The 16,360-nt window shown below is 37.1% G+C and overlaps 1 protein-coding gene across 1 annotated transcript; it reads right to left on the bottom strand.

The window, feature by feature from the left end:
- Positions 1-1,805: 1,805 nt before the first annotated feature.
- LOC111579529 (forkhead box protein P2-like) lies at positions 1,806-15,802 on the bottom strand. Its single transcript, XM_035955684.2, has 15 exons — positions 15,639-15,802; positions 13,577-13,681; positions 10,847-10,927; positions 10,265-10,373; positions 9,503-9,680; positions 8,965-9,069; positions 7,244-7,331; positions 6,459-6,590; positions 5,479-5,668; positions 5,326-5,396; positions 4,463-4,564; positions 4,233-4,354; positions 3,524-3,593; positions 3,291-3,421; positions 1,806-3,201 (listed from the first exon to the last, which is right to left on the bottom strand). The coding sequence occupies exons 1-15, from the start codon at positions 15,792-15,794 to the stop codon at positions 3,072-3,074; spliced, it is 1,770 nt and encodes a 589-aa protein (XP_035811577.2). The 5' UTR covers positions 15,795-15,802; the 3' UTR covers positions 1,806-3,071.
- Between the last annotated feature and the right edge of the window lie 558 nt (positions 15,803-16,360).

Below are 16,360 nucleotides of genomic sequence, written 5' to 3' on the forward strand. Positions count from 1 at the left end.
TGAGAAGATGAACCGGGACCAGGCCCTTTGGAGATGCTGTTGACTAAGTGCTGTCAAAAGTGCTACATTGGAAAACATGTTGACTTGCCCGCCTCACACTGAGTTTGTGGCACATCAAAGCAACACATAAGTGAAGCTGCTGAAGTTGTCGAGCGCCATGCTAACTTTCAGTCAGTGAGCGCGCTTCGTGGAGAGGCAATCAGAAGAAAATGTCATCTAATGGGCTGACAGCGAATCAAAGGGAGCCCTGAGAGGCAACAGCAAACCTAAAGCGAACCTGTTATCAGCAAAGACAATTACTGACATTAGTCAAAACAGGGAGCTGAGGAATCTTTTGTTCCCTGTTTGGTTGTGAAGTCTACAGTCACAGCTTTACTTCATGGTGTGTATCAGTTGATGAGACAACGAGATTCAGGAGAGACTGTTTGTTCATTATTTTTATGATGATTTCATTTTTTATGCATTGTTGTAATAAATTCGACAATAAGGTAAACCAAAACCTTTACGCAGTCATCACAAGGAGACAAACAACTGTGAATTATTAACTAAAATGGTATAAAAAGAGTGAATGTCTCCTAAAAACAGCCTGCTGTGATTTGATGAAACACACAGTTCTTATATTAGGATATGGTAGCATGAGATGATGCACAGACGTTCATGGGAATTAATTCACAGCCCTTGAATTATTTTATTACATTTTGACCTCAACAGCTACATATGACATAATATGCTGAACAAAATTATGGCGGTAATATTATGAAAGATTTCCATAGATTATGAGTTATCTCTTTATAGCTTACTCAAATTTTTAACCATATTCAACCTTCTAAAAGCCAAGCGCTAATTCCATTAATGTAAGATTTTCTCTCCGTTGATTATAAAATTAATATATATTTGTTGTTCTTTCATGGATTTTGTCTAATGTTGCAAAAAGCACAGCACCTTCAGATATCACAGATTATGTGTTAGCTATATCTGTAGATTATTAGATATTGATGACTCAATTAAATAGCATTATGCATCTTGAAAGTCTGTTTTATTGACATCTAACTGTCTGATATATCACAATATAAAATAATTGAGTTTTACTAGTTAAAACTGTCAACTGTACAATCTCCATAATAATGCATTTCCAGGCAATACTTTGCTCCCCAGTGATATTGCCCAGTACAATATTAAAAGCACACACTCTGACTTCAGTAATAAACATAAAGGAGAACCATCACCTTTTGTAACACATGAGCAAAAGCTGAAAATGTAGAAGATATTTAAAATAGAATTTGGCATATATACTACATTATAGCTTTTGATTATTAAAGTTTTCTTACTGCTAATTTGTTGAAATTAGTCCAAAAGTGGGCAAGTGGTCAGTGGGAGAAAGTTATTTTGTCTGAAAATGAGATGTGTTATGTCTTGCAAATTTAATATTTGGACACTAACAAAATGGCAATGATGTGGTTCACGGAGCCTGGGTGTTGTATATGTAGGGTTTATCTGCATTCAGGTAGTAATAGGTGCTATGTGACATTTTCAAATAGATATTGCAATTTACATCTGTGTGCCATGGAGGGTTAAAGTAAATTTTCTGAACTATAAAATTAAAAAGTCTTCTATCAGTCAAAAATATGAAAATTTTTTTTTGATGCAGTACGTCAGCTGTATCGATGAGAACTGGACACAATTGTAATGACACTACAAGTTTATTTATTCAAGAAATGTGATTTAATCCTTTCTCATACTATGAAAAAAAAACTCATTGGGGAAACCAAGTGTGTATCTATACTGGTAGATGACAAAATAATTAACGCAACTTTAAACAGTTTACATATTTATTGCACAGTAATAATGAACATTGGACTCATGTCTACAGACAGATCTTTATACAGATTTTTCTTTGTGCTCAGCATCTATTTTCATAGTCAAACCTTAATAAAAGAGGATTCCTTATTTCAGTAGAAACACACAACTGGAATTAATGCACACAAGTAAAAAAAAAAGTCATACGACATACTGATGTTGCTTTAGAAAAAACTAAATCCACTTTAGCAAACTGAGAAAACAAGGAGAAACAGCACAAAATGTACATTTTTAACAATTTCGTAGACACATCTACATCTTAAAGTGGGATTTATCTTCTCTATGCTTCATTCTATTACATGTAGACATTTACAACAAATAAACAGAACATCATCGATCATCAAATTAGTTTCTATGCCGTAATACATAATTCTGTGAATATTCACTTTGGCCTTTAATGCATTTTATAACACGAGAGAAAGGATTTGTTCATGGTAAAAAAAAAAAATTAAAAAAAAAACTTTTTTAAACCTATATATATTCTCCCAAACTGTATGTTTCAGTGTGTACACCCTTACATTGATATCACTGGGCTTTGTGTGCATGCTTGTCTGATCTGAATATTTTTTTGGTGAGGTGTCTTTTGAAAAAGAATTTATAATATCATGTACATATGAAAAATTTAAAAAATGTTGAGGTTCAAAGGTGACTAAACTGTAACACTTTTAAATACAGTTAAAAGTTGTACTTAACTGTCATTTTGTCATCGCTTAATTATATGTTCTTTAAAGAAAACTCCCAAGTTGATCTAAAAAAATAGCTAATCGGGACAGAAACCGCAGGTGACACTCTATTCCACTTACTTCTGCTGAAAGGTTGAAATTCAAGAGAAAAAGCGGACTGCTCCAGATATTTAGATACTGACAGATACTTATTTCCTGTATATACTTATATCAACCATTATTCATATTTTATGTGCATTTGTTTATGCATTTTGTGCACATACAAACAGTAATTGTGCATGTGAATAGTGTGCATTTGTTTATTCATGCTGAAATGAATAAACAAAATTCTGAACAGCCCAATGGATATGTGTATCTGATCAAATGCTCTTATTTTGGTGAGAATTCCAGGCTGCCTGACACCACAAAAGATACATAATTCAAGTCACAGCAGTACAGGATTACTGCAAACTGTACGTCCTACGACCCAAGATGCTCATTGATGGTCTACCTTGCTGCTTTATGATGTATTATTGCAAACACTGCAGAGGGTCATTCGAGGTCAAACAAGTGCTCCTCATCATTTTCAGTCACACTGTGCTGCAGATTGACTGGTTTTACCGTCGGCAGCAGACAGTCTTGTTCATTCGCATTCAGCTCTTCGTCTTTAAGGAAAAGTGTTCTGCAAAAGGCAAAAGCAAAGACATTTCAATCCGTTTTTGACGCACATTAGTGCACAGATTATTGGAGCTGACAACAAATGGAACTCACTGCTGAACTTGTGGAGAGAAGTTTTGGTTTCTGTGTGTGTCCACCACTTTGTTGTCCTGTATTTGGGACCTTGAGCTTCGGTTCACATTTTCCCTCTTGAATCCGGGCAGTGATGCCTCTGCCAGCGCGGTCTACGAACAAGATTGATTAACAATGAAACAGTGAGCACATCTCAACCAGGTCAACCTCCTGCCATCAGGAGGTGGGACACTGAAACAGATTGTCCTTCTTACCTGTAAACTAGCATTCAGAACGGTTCCAAAAGTCAGACTGGAGGACACATTTTTCATCAGTGACGGACTCCTGTGGTAAAACAAAGGTAACAGAATGTCAAAATAGACACAATCAAGGTATAATTCATGACAGGCAAATCAATACATTCAATATATTCTGAAAACCACAGCATGATGACAAATAATTCATTACAATTTGAAAGTGTTGTCGTAACTTTTTCAGTCATATTTATATATTTATTAGAACCTAGAATCAATAAATAAATATGTGCAACACTGTATATGAAATATAGATTTGCTTTGGTGTACACACAGGACACAGGATGTGCTTTGGACAGGACTGCATATAGTACTATAGTGTAGATATACATTTACATTATGACCGTTTTAAACTGGCATTAACTTTAACTGCTTGCAGTACTAACAAATACTATCAAACAGTGGGTTCCAGTCTTTTCTACTCCATCAGCTATAAGAAATACTGATGACATACCTTTGGCCTTGTATATTTGAATTAAGGTCGAAAAAGATTTAAAATATGTCATATTTTCTAGTTTAGATATATGTTAACATAAAAACTTCTGCATTTTTTTGCCAATGCAGTGGTATCATTGATTGTTTTGAAAGTCAAAAACATCTCAAATATGACAACATAATTATTAGCCAGCCTACTCAGACACCCTGTGATAGACAGGATGATCTACTGTACCCTGAGATCTTCTGGGATCTCCTCCTCTGATATTCCACCTCATCAACCGTCCACACGGCGCCTTTCACGTTCTCCACACGCACAAAGCACTTGTGCAGGCTCAAGTTGTGGCGAACTGCGTTCTGATCCAGAGGAAATCAGAGTGAAGGAGATGTTACTGAATCCATGCTGCATAAATCAGGCATGACACACAGTGGGATCACAGAGTTAATTATCTGCGGGTGTGATACCTTCCAAGTGGCAGCGTTGCGTCGGAAATAAGCAAACGTCCTCGTGAACCAGTTGTATATCTCATTGAGTGTTAGCTGCATGTCTGATGCTTCCATTATAGCCTGTAGGTGGAGAGGAAACAAATTACTGGAGCGCATTACAGGATCAAATTAAAGCCCAGGCTGTTTCATGTCTAATCCATGAAGGAGGGTAAAGCGGCACACTCACAACTCGGGTGCAGGCTTATCATTTTCACCCTCGATGAATCAATATTTTGCCACTTAAAATGCTTATTATAGGATTAATTTCAGTAACTGTCTGCACTTGTGCAAAGAAAAAGTGAAGGGATGGAACATTTTTTTTCATTAACCATTCATACACAAAATATTGTTTTTTTTAAACTGTTTTTACTAATTTTTCTGTTCTGTAAAATGTCTACAATGTTTGGGCCTATATATGTTTGAACGCCCTTTTTTGCCAGATTGAAAAACTCCAAAAAGATATTCGGTTTCCTGTTAAAGGTACCGATGAAAAGCATCACAATTTGTTGTTAAAGAACCTGAAAGCAGAGATGTTTTTGCATTTTTGACAGAAAATTTAACACAAATTAATCCCCTATCAAAACTGATACCAATTAATTTTCTGTCAATCAATGAATTATTTTGGCTGCAGGCCGGTTATTCAAATAAATGAGCTTGAATGGCAATCAAGACTATAAAAAGGTTATTTATGGCCCCCAACAATAACATGCGCACAAAAGCACAAGCAATTCCGAATGCTTAAATGCAAATGACTGTATAGCATTTTTTCATTTGTTTACAATGTTTAAAGACAAGCAAAGACAAAGGTTATGTTTTGCTGTTCTATAAGTCATTGATCATACCTGGCGAATCAGTGTTGCATAGGTGAACGGTGGTCTGATATCAGTGTTCTTGTAAAGCTCAAACTCATTTTCTGAAACAAGATTTTTAAACAAAGAGTGAGTGAAAAGTGAAATAGGAAATCTAGAAATGTATTGATTGGGTATTAACTTCACCTGAAGACAGAGAGTAAACCAAAGGGTGGTGACGGCGTCTTATGGCCCCAGCACATGACGTATGGGTGGGGGACTCTTCTTCGCAGCTCTGCGATGGAGTGCTGGCAGGGTCCAGAGTTTGGGGCGACACCTGGGCTGAGTCTGACAGGTTCAGTGAGGGGAAGCTGTTGTTGACGGTGACCGAGCCGAGCTGAGAGCGACAAAAGTGGATGATCCAAGTTAACAAAGGAACAAGAGGACTGGAAAGACTGACGGAGAAACAAAACAGAGCGGGAGATTTTTAACAGAGTGTAACAGAGCGATTCGATTCGCCTCTTCAGAGGTGATTCCACTAATATCACAATAAGGAGGAAGCCAATTACTGTTAATTATAGGGTGAAATTGTTTGGTGAGTGTTGTGATTATGGTGCAATATTTGCAAGATTAACAAATGATTAGCTTCCACATTATCAGAGCATGTCTGCTGTCTGAAAACACAATGGCATCCATCTGGTGCCAGCAGCTGGACAACAAAGAGAGGGGAAGTAGTTTATACATCATGCAGAGTCACACTCAGGAAGAATGGAGCTCTCCATAAGGGAAAAGAGGAAAAGTGACGTGAGAGTTTGAGTGAAGAGGTTTCCAAACTCATCCCAGAAATACACATGTGATTCAATCTGGTGTAATTTCTCTCAGCAGGTTCAAATGTTTCAGACCTTCATCTCATACAAGATTGTCTCAAAGCCATGTATTTTTATTTTGAAGAAAATGCCAACACGCTTTTGCAACTCATTCAACTGTAAGACTTCTCCGCGTCAATTACAGTCTGGCACTGTCTTTATCAGCGCTGGATAGGATGAGGTTGCAGCCAGGCACATGTTATTTTCTGTTATTTCCTTCTCATATTTGGAGTTTTCCGTACAGATCTGTACCGCGGTAAACTTTACGGCTCATTTACTCAGCCTCTATTGTCCACACAGCTATTATTGCACACTACCTACCTGCAGGCCGCGAGGGTCAGCAGCCCTATCAGATTGTGGCGACTGTGTGGGTGCAGAGAGCGACTGAGCCTCTAAAGATGGCAGATGCAGGTGAGCCATCATTGCTTGCAGACGCTCCCGTTCTTTGCAGAGCTGTTCGAGGTGAAAAAGAGAGGAAGAGGAAATCATAGCGGATGGTGTCACGTCAAAATCACTGAGCACAGATTATTGGAAGGCTGTGAACCAGATACATTCTGCTGTGTCAAACATCAGGAAAGAGGCAGAACATTACAGGAATATTTACCCATAGTATGGAGATGGTAAAATATTGTGGGAAAGGAATCCAATGTTTCAAACTAATGTTGTTTTAAAAAAAAAAAAAAAATCAACAATCTGTGTATAACAAACTCACAAAATTAATTAACAAAACCTGCCCCCCCCAAATACAGGCCAGTAGGAAGGTTTGCCATATGTGCATTTTAGGTTGATATTCAGTCAAATCCTCTCAAAACACCAGCAATCAAGACTGAAACAATTGTTTACATTATGACTCTGTCAGTTATTTTCTCAGTTAATCATTCAGTCAATTAAACGTCAATAACATACATTAATAAATTAAAATAAGCAAGTTGACACGAAAAAGAGTGGGAAAGAGAACAGCATCATGACTGTAATCAAATGAGTCAATACCTGATTTATTTTTAATATCTCACTGTCAGGCTTGTCCTTTTTTGACCCTGAACCACAGTAAGTGCTGCAAAATTTTCTGTCATTGAATACAGAAAATTTTTCATCCTCATGCTCACCTGAAGCTCCAGCTGCTGAACCACCTGCATCTGGACTCGGCATTGGGCTGTACTTCTGTCATCCAGAGTGTGTTCACTGCCTATGTGCCTTAAACAAACACAGGGAGAATATAAAGAAAAGCTCCACAGAGAATCTTTCTTCTCTCCATCAAATATAACGAGAAGGGATCGTTGGAAATGTTCCTGCTGCTTGCTTTTTTTTTTTTTTACAAAGAGAAGCAGCAGCTTGGATGTAGTCACTCTGGATTCATGGAGGCTACAATAAATTCCAATGATGACGATTTAGGGCCAAAGCAAACAAACATGTCAAGGTGCATCAAAACGGCCACAGAAAGTTAACTCAGACCACTTGTGCTGTAATGAATTTCATGATTTCTAATAATGGATGGAGGTGTAACAGACCAAAACATTGCAAACTTGCAGCAGTAAGCAAATGTGCAAGGATGTTTAAATTATTTTTCAAGTTATATATTCTTCCGATTGACCTGTCACATATTCAGGTGTGCAGAAATGTATTGACTGATAATTCATTGGTAAAATGATGATTTTTTTTTTGAAAATATGTATCATCAGTAATTGAAAGGACTGTATTGTAGGATATTTTGTGGTATTTTATTACGTGTTTGGCATTAGAATCCATTGCGACTACTTTAAAGGTTCCAGACAACAGCCTCAATTAGTTACCCATTTTACATATTATTATTTAGTATCTGTGTTGTAAAGATAAGCATCAGTTTGGAAGTTTTTTTTTTTTACAGAATCCTAAAAAATTAATCAGCACACTAAATGAAATTTGTAACCTGTTTTCTGAGTTGCAACTCAAAACAAGCATTAACCCTTTGATGCATAAGTGGGTCAAAAATGACCCAGTGAGGTCGTTTTCTGGCATTATCTTTGTAATGAAAAGCTGCTATTTCATTTTCCAGGTATTCCTCAAAAAACATGTTATTGATATAATTCTATTTAATTATTTAGTTACCTTTAATACTTTTAAAGACACTGTAATGTTTGTATTTCTACCCAAGCTGTTTATCACTGACAGTATCATACAAGAGGTGATGCTGTGCACAAACTTGGAGGGACAGAGAGCAGCAACAGCTGGAGGAAAAGAGTGGAAAAATGTCAACAAAATGGATGTTGACATTCTTCTATCGCTGTTCTGTGTAATATTCTTTTTTTTTTCAATTAACAAAATCTTCAAAATCTGATATGAAGTGAAAAATAAACATATTTCAAACATCAAAATGTGTTTTAATAACACAAATTATTATCCTTAACCAAAATGACCAAAATGGCATAAAAACACATTGATTCTTATACAGGTCATTTTTGACCCACTTATGGAAGAGTGTAGGGTCCAATCACTCGTGGATCTAAGGGATAAAACATCGATTAATGGTGTTGTTGCTCTATACTGACGTCACTTTCGTTCTTTTTATGTTTTCACACACAATGATTTGTTTGTTTTCATTCTGGCTACCTGCATGAGGCAATGAAAAATTGTAATTTAACAAACGAGTCAAAACAAATGAGTTTTTGAAACAGACTCTATTCATCAGATTACTCACAAATATCACTGACAATCTTCCTGATTTGTGGATTTATTACAATTAAATTTTTCAGAAAAACAGACGCTGGACTAGAGACTTTACTAGAGTCACAATAGAGAAATGACATAGGACTTCCAAAATGAACCGCATGAGGATGAGGTTAAAACCTACTTGATAAACTGGCTGAAGTTTTCACAGACTGACTCACAGCCGGGCCAGTTACACACACCATGACCGAAGAGGACATGTGAGGCAGTGCGATCACCTTTAACAGTGCTGAACGAGAGAAGAGAAGGAAAGGCAAAAAAAAAAAGCACTGTCATGATTACTAACCACAGCAGCCAGACAACAAAACAGCAATAAAACAGATATGAGTGTTTTGTTTTCTTTATGAAATGACAGAGAGAGGTGGAAGGGAGCATTGAAAAATAAATGGAAAACTATTTACTTTTGATTTGGGACATGTACTGTAGTCATGTAAACTTTTTCTTTGCTGAACCACTTCAGGTGGCGGAACACAAAGCAAACAAACAACACAAAATATATCGTCCCAAGGGGAATTAAAAGTGAAGTCTCAAAAGCAAACACGTCCCCGCCCGCACCTTCAGAGAGTGAAAATGTCTACAGATGACAAGTCTTTGATGTTTACAAAAAGGCAGGATCGTTTAAGCTCTGAAATCTGTTTACAGCACAGACAGATAAATCTCACCATTCCGCCCTGTGAGGAGACAGAGGCTGCTGGTCACTGGTCTGTCTAATGGTGACTTTAGGTGACATTACTTTGGGAGCAGAGGAGTCCTGGCTGCCCTTTATTATGGTTTTATCTTCAATCATTCCAAATGTGAGTTCTTTCCATATCTGCTGCATCTCTGCAGGGCTGAGACAAGCTGAAAGATTAAAGAAACCAGAAAGTGTAATGTTACTTTTTTGTTTGATTCGTTGGTTAAGGACACAACAGAAAGATGGAGTACTAACTGAAACATGACAAATTAGAGGAAACTGCAAGTAGCTGTGGCATATATTTCCAGAACTATTGCAAGAATTTACAATGAGTACGTTGCTTTTTTCATGTGCACATTTTCTTTATTTTTGCTTTTCCAATTATTCCCACCTCAAAGTTCTGGAGAACACATGGACAGAACAGCTTATTTTCATGACCTCATGTTACCTCATCTGTGTAATCCAGGAATATTATAACAACCACAATTTTATACTATGACAGGAATTTTCTATTTTTAAGTTTTGCTTTCATGTTCATTTGAACAGGACACTAGTCTACCTATGATATAACAATACAGCATTTCTACTGTCAATTATAATGCAAATTTGCAAACATGCTCCTAAATACAACCTCAAAATCACAGAAATCGCATAAAAAATTAAACACTTGATATCCCTCTTGCTATCAACAGAAGCTGAGAGAGACAAAAACATAGAAGACACAGAAAACATTGGTGTTTAATGTAAAGACCTGGAGAGAGGGCAGGAGAAGTCAGCGCTGGTCTCTGAGCCCGGAGGAGCTGCTGTTGCTGCTGCTGGAGTTGGAGAAGCTGCTGGAACACGAGCTGCTGTGCAGGAAGCTGCAGGACGGACAGAGAGAAGAAGACATTTCAACTCAAACAGGCTCAAACTCTTTATCACTGTGAGGTCAGTCAGTGCATTCATGATCTGGAGCTTGCAGCTGCTTAGTGCTTAAATTTAGACCAGTAATATCATCATATAGCAAAAACATAGATTTACATCAGTGTGTCAACTGGGTTTAAAAACAATTCAATATGGGTATTTTATTGATCCAGTTATTTCATCAGGGGCAGAGATTTCTGATGATTACATTTCACATTCAAAAATAAAAACCTGAATCCAAATATCTGCTGGAAAAACCTTGTTCTCAAGTCAACAAACAAAAAGGATATAAATGTATTATTTCCTCAGTAGATAATTCTGTCTGATCTTCACTACTTTCAACCCACACATTCAATTTTGACATCAGAAATATTTTAATTTTTTTATACATGCATCAATCTACAGTGTGAAGAGAAGAATGAGCATTTACCTCTTTGGTTTTCTTGCTGGATTGCTGTTGAAGCAGCTGAATCTGTTGTTGTTGCTTCTTGTAAAACTCTTTCAGATGTTGCTATGAAATGGGTGATGAAGTATTATTACTCTATTATCACCATTTAAACATTTAAAATGGCCAAAAAAATGACAGAACAATATTTATGCTGAAATTTCACTATTTCAAAGTTGCATTATTTTATACAATTAAGCAAAGATCAAACAGGGTTTTTTAAATAGTTTTTTCAAACAGTCTTTGCTCTTGTCGCATTTTCACTCACTGTAGCTCATTTTTCAAAATACAACACAACCATGACTAGAAGAACTAGCAACTTACAATGTCACAAATCATCAAAAGAATGTGTAAAAATTACATTTCTCTGGCTATTTGTTTTACAGAAAAATGAAACATGGAAAGCATAAGTCCAATACTGGGAAAAAATGTGACTATAGATATTAATATTACATTATTTGCATTTTTACAACTTCTACAAACCAGACATTATTCATCCTACTCTACACATCAGCATTACAGTAATTTTACCATAGTGAATGCATTCTCTTTGCTGACTTGCTGACAACTGCATGCTGTATTTGAGCCATGCTGGATTTTTTTTAAGTCAACTATTTTTTTCTCATTTGTCTCCACACTCGTCTCTGCTCTGTGTCAACACCGCCTGCAGTTCAGCCGAAAAGTCACACAAGTTTTGTCACGATTATTGGTCACAGCACAGTCACTAATGGCTTAGCGTGCCATTTTATTTGTTTTTACATGATCTGGCAAATGCAGATGGTCAATTTAGCAAAATTTTAAAGTGAGACACAGAATAAAGTAATTTTGTTTAAGTGTCAATTTTATTACATGAACTTTAAACTTTGTTTGGTTAAATTTCCTGACAGATCCACACAAATGATTAAGTGAAAGTGAAAAGTAGAAATTCTGATGATTGCTTGTGTTTTTACAGTTTCTGGCTTTGATAAATTATGTTTTGGCATTCGGAGGGTGGAACAAAAAAGGGCTAGCATAAGAGCACAGCCTTTAACAATATTGGATGTTTCACCTGTGGTTTTCCAGCTCTGGCAAGTCAAAATGTCTGTATGTCTACTAAGCAAGCCTTTAAACTTGGAGGGTCAGGTAGGCTAAATTATTTTTGCCATTCCTCTTCTATCGTTTCTATCGTTTCTAACCTAATTTTATCAATTAGTACAGCAAATTTATCATTAAATAGCCTGCGACGATTGTATTAGTGTTTTCTTGTCACTATGCATACTCTAAGTTTATATACGTGAAAATAAAGAAGAATAAAAAAGAGATTTTTCGCAAAGAAACTCCGTGTTGTGGTTTTTACGACATGACGCTGCTTTACGTTCTCTGGTTCTCACGCGGGTTTGCGACATGCTTTACGTTACTTAACTCATGAGTGCTGAGCGATGGACGCGTAACAGGTAGGGCTGGCCCGAATAGCAGTTTCTGGGCTCGGTCCCCTCCTTAACGTCCGAGGGGGGGCGGCGTAATTTGACGGACGGACGAAGGAATGACTCTAATATTCGGTTGTGTCCGTGAGGTCAGAGGCGGTGAGCTAACGGAGGAAAGAGCCGAATTTTCGGCTCGGTTCCTAACGGCCGACGGGGGGTGGAGGTAGGAGGGGGCGAATATTCGGATCTCAAAATTAATATCTGCATACCACCATGGGGATCGAATATTCGGGTCCAGCCTTGGCAACAGGTTAAAGTTTCATGGAGAAAAGTAAGCAATGAAATTTTTGTCAAACTTTTCAGAGAATAACTGAAAACATACTTTGTTGTGGTATATCGTCATATATATATCGTTATCGTGATATAAAATAATCCATATCGTGATATATGTTTTTTTCCATATCGCATTCATACAGCACTATTAGTCTCTATTTTGGCCTAAGCAGACTACTCAACATATTTGCTTGCGTTGACAGCACTATTGAGCAAAAGTTATTTGTATCCTCAGCTGCACTGTTGCTAATGCTAATAAGGCTAACTAGCTATTGCCATTTTGCTCACGGTAAAAGTTTATGCTGAGTATAGCTTAGCTAACTGAATAATTAGTTTACTTTAGCAGACGAGTTGTCAACTGCTAGCTGTTAGCTAACTGACAAGCTTAGCTATCAAACTTGGAAGGTCAGGTAGGCTAAATTATTTCTGACTAAGAAACACTACAAAAATACTATAATAAAGTATTTTAGTCTGTATTTTGGCCTAAGCAGACTACTCAACATATTTGCTTGCCTTGAAAGCACTGAGCTAGTGAGCAAAAAGTATTCATATCCTCAGCTGCACTATTAATGCTAATAACAGCATTTTTTTTGTAAAGTGTCCTTGAGTGTCAAGAAAGGCGGTTACAAATAAAATGTCTTATTATTATTATTATTATTATTATTATTATTGTTATTATTATTAAGTCTAACTAGCTAACGTAACAGTAACATTAACCAAAATGACTTAGCAGACTTGCTAGCAGTTTTGTGTTTCTAAGTATCGCTTAGCTAACTGAATAATTAGTTTACTTTAGCAGACTAATTGTCAACTGCTAGCTGATAACTAACTGACAAGCTTAACCATTACTTGGGAGTTCAGCTAAGCTATCTAGAGTAAGTAGGTTAATATTTCCATACTTCTTTACAGGTACAGTCCTGTAAGACATGGTGTAGCTAGTAGCAGCAGCAGTACTTCGATGTCAGAGATGCATAAATACCTGCTGGAGCAGAAGTGCTTGTTGTTTCTGGTGGATCAGAGCCTGCAGCTGGTTTGGAGACAGAAGCTGCTGCATCTGCTGAGGAGCCATCATCGCCAGAAAGACCTAGCAGAAGAGAAAGGACACAGGTATAAAGGGCCACAGCCCACAGAGTGAAGTCAACAGGATGAGCGAGACAGAAGTTAAGTGTCAGGTGATAAACAGTAATAACCGTCAAATGGGAATCCTTCCAATTACACAACAGTGTTGTCAACCTTTTGTGAACATCATCATGCTGGATTGTGTCATTGACCTTAAATGAGATGGGAGATAGGCTGACCAGTTAATTAGCAACACAATTTCATGCTTGTTGTGGCTCCTAATAGAAGTGTATGGATATTAATAATGGCAAACACTCACAGAATAATAACTGATCTGCACTGTTACTGATAGAGTGACAAATAAGACTGATCGTCTCCCTTTGTAGTCAAACAGAGGCAGCAGGCAATTTGCCATGACTGCATTATGAAACAACAAAAGCCACTTACATATTCAGCATGTTGTATTACAAACAATACAAAACAATACCACCAAGTGATTGTTGGGGTAAATTTAATGCATTATTTCCCTTTCTACACATATACAAATATTAAATACAGGCAAAGGCCATTCTTTACAGGGTTTAGTGAGGCTTTATGTCATATAGGAGTAATATATCAGCAGCTTGCAGGATGTAATGAAACAAGAACACACCAAGAACCTCAAGTTTGTAATGAACAAAAACATAATCCTAAACTCATGTCTACTCACCAAACTAAACTCTACATCTAAACCTCTATGCTTGACTACTAATTCATTACATTTATAGTGCTTTCACCTGCTAGTAAACCCAGAATGTTTTACAAAACTCACCTATGTGTGTAAAAATTTACAAGGTACCTAATTTACCAAATGTCCCTAACAACCTGATAAATTATAATAGTTTTATTCAAGTAAAACAAGGAGACATAATTTTGACAATTTTCGAGGTAAGCAATTAATTATCACGATAATACAGATTACAAAAAATTGGCTGATAGTTTTATAAATATACATATTTAGTCATATTCCTACTCTTAAAGTTTGTATTTTATGAATGTACTTTTAAAGAAAACACTGCTATAGCTGTCTTTATTAGCATGCTTTACAAATCACCAGGCAGTTATTTGAAGAGTGTTCGCTGGATGCTACAGTTAGATCAGAAGTTTATCACAGATAGAGGTCTTTTTCTTTCATTTTTAGAGAAACCCCGTCTTCACTTAAAGTAGTCTGCATTTGTAACATTGGTAGAGTTTGCAGGTTGGAAAATGTTCCTATCAAGTAGTTATTATATTCTCAGGACTGGAATCACACTCTGGCAGACAGGCAATGTTGCAGCTGCGGTGCTGACATTGTCACTTGATATAGTTATTATGTTAGCTGAAAATAACAAAAAAAGTAACGTGTTTAAAAATTCACATCACGCAGTTACAGTGCTGGGAGACTTTTGTAAGCTCACAAGCTGAAGGCCGCTACGATTGTAGATTCAGAAAGCGAATTAGGAGAAAAGAACAGAAGAAAAGCGACAAGATGAGAGAGCAGACTGAGGGAAGCAATGTCGGCCGGCTGTTCATTATCTTGGTGGTTTCATCGATCCCTTAGATAAAGATTACCAGGGATGGAATTGCAAGAGACAACCATAAAATTATGTTGGGCCATGCTTATTTGCCTTTCACTTGCATCTGTTTGACCTGGGTCTGTGCACAATTATTCCTCCCTGGCTCTGACTCACAAACTAATAATGAAGGACAAACAAGAGTTCTGCTTGTCAACTCCCAACTCAGTTCAGATCTCTTATGAAATCTCTGCCACTGTCAACAGAGCTGCAGGCTCGGGGTTTGGTATCCTGTCAGAGGATATCCAATATGCAGCTATGGGGTATTTCTCTTGACATCTGTTTGCCTAAGATTGTTCTGTTTCCCGCTTATAAAGAGGAGGAGGGAGAGCTGACGGATGAAGAAGAGGTGGATGAGGGGGAAGATAAGGAGTCGCAGGATGAACGTACCTGCTTATGGCAGAGACTCTGCCAGTTTTCTCCACTCACTCCACTGCAGGAGTCCCCATTAGCTACTCTCTCTCCTGCACCACTGTCTGTGTGACTGAGGAGGCTGCTGGCTGGGGTTTGACGGGCTGCCGTGGGACTGAGAGGAGACTCAGGCATCTCAGCTCAGGTCCTTAAAGGAAACAGTCAACGCTAAGTAAGCTGTAAGACTCACACACTCCAGATACAGACAATATCACATCACAGTGAAATTACAACTCTGTGACTTTTGGGCTAAATACATGGCAAGAAAGAAATGCTGGGCTTATTTTCATTGTTATAACTTGTGTTTAATTTTAAAAATACCAACAAGCCTTGTGCGTGTTCATTGAGGTGCTCCCTAAAAGAAAACATAAACAGAAATGGTAATACCTTTAAAAAAAATTTTATTTTGAAAATTAAAGGCTTCAAGTAAAGCTTCAAATTGATAAGCTCTAGATGCAATGACATAAAAAAATGAATGAATCCGTGATATTCACAAAAGAATTAAATTGCATGAGTTGAAATTTTAAAAAAATACACAGCTCTTTCAGTATGCTCAGTTAACACCACACATAAGTAACACCTGATGTGAGTTATAAAATGAAGGTGTAAATAAACATTTACTGTACACATGAAGGTGTTTTGCCATATTACTGACAGCTGTAAATTCATACAACAGTAATTGTACAGTCTAACTTTTATAA

Source organism: Amphiprion ocellaris, chromosome 3 (genome assembly GCF_022539595.1).
Source record: "Amphiprion ocellaris isolate individual 3 ecotype Okinawa chromosome 3, ASM2253959v1, whole genome shotgun sequence".
NCBI lineage: Eukaryota > Metazoa > Chordata > Actinopteri > Pomacentridae > Amphiprion > Amphiprion ocellaris.

Coding starts and splice junctions, on each gene's coding strand:
- LOC111579529 (XM_035955684.2), bottom strand. CDS start 15,794: ATGCCTGAGTCTCCTCTCAGTCCCACGGCAGCCCGTCAAACCCCAGCC. Junction 9,070..9,502: donor TCTCCTCACAGGGCGGAATG/GTGAGATTTATC, acceptor TCTCTCGTTCAG/CACTGTTAAAGGTGATCGCA. Junction 3,422..3,523: donor TTCTGAATGCTAGTTTACAG/GTAAGAAGGACA, acceptor TCTTGTTCGTAG/ACCGCGCTGGCAGAGGCATC.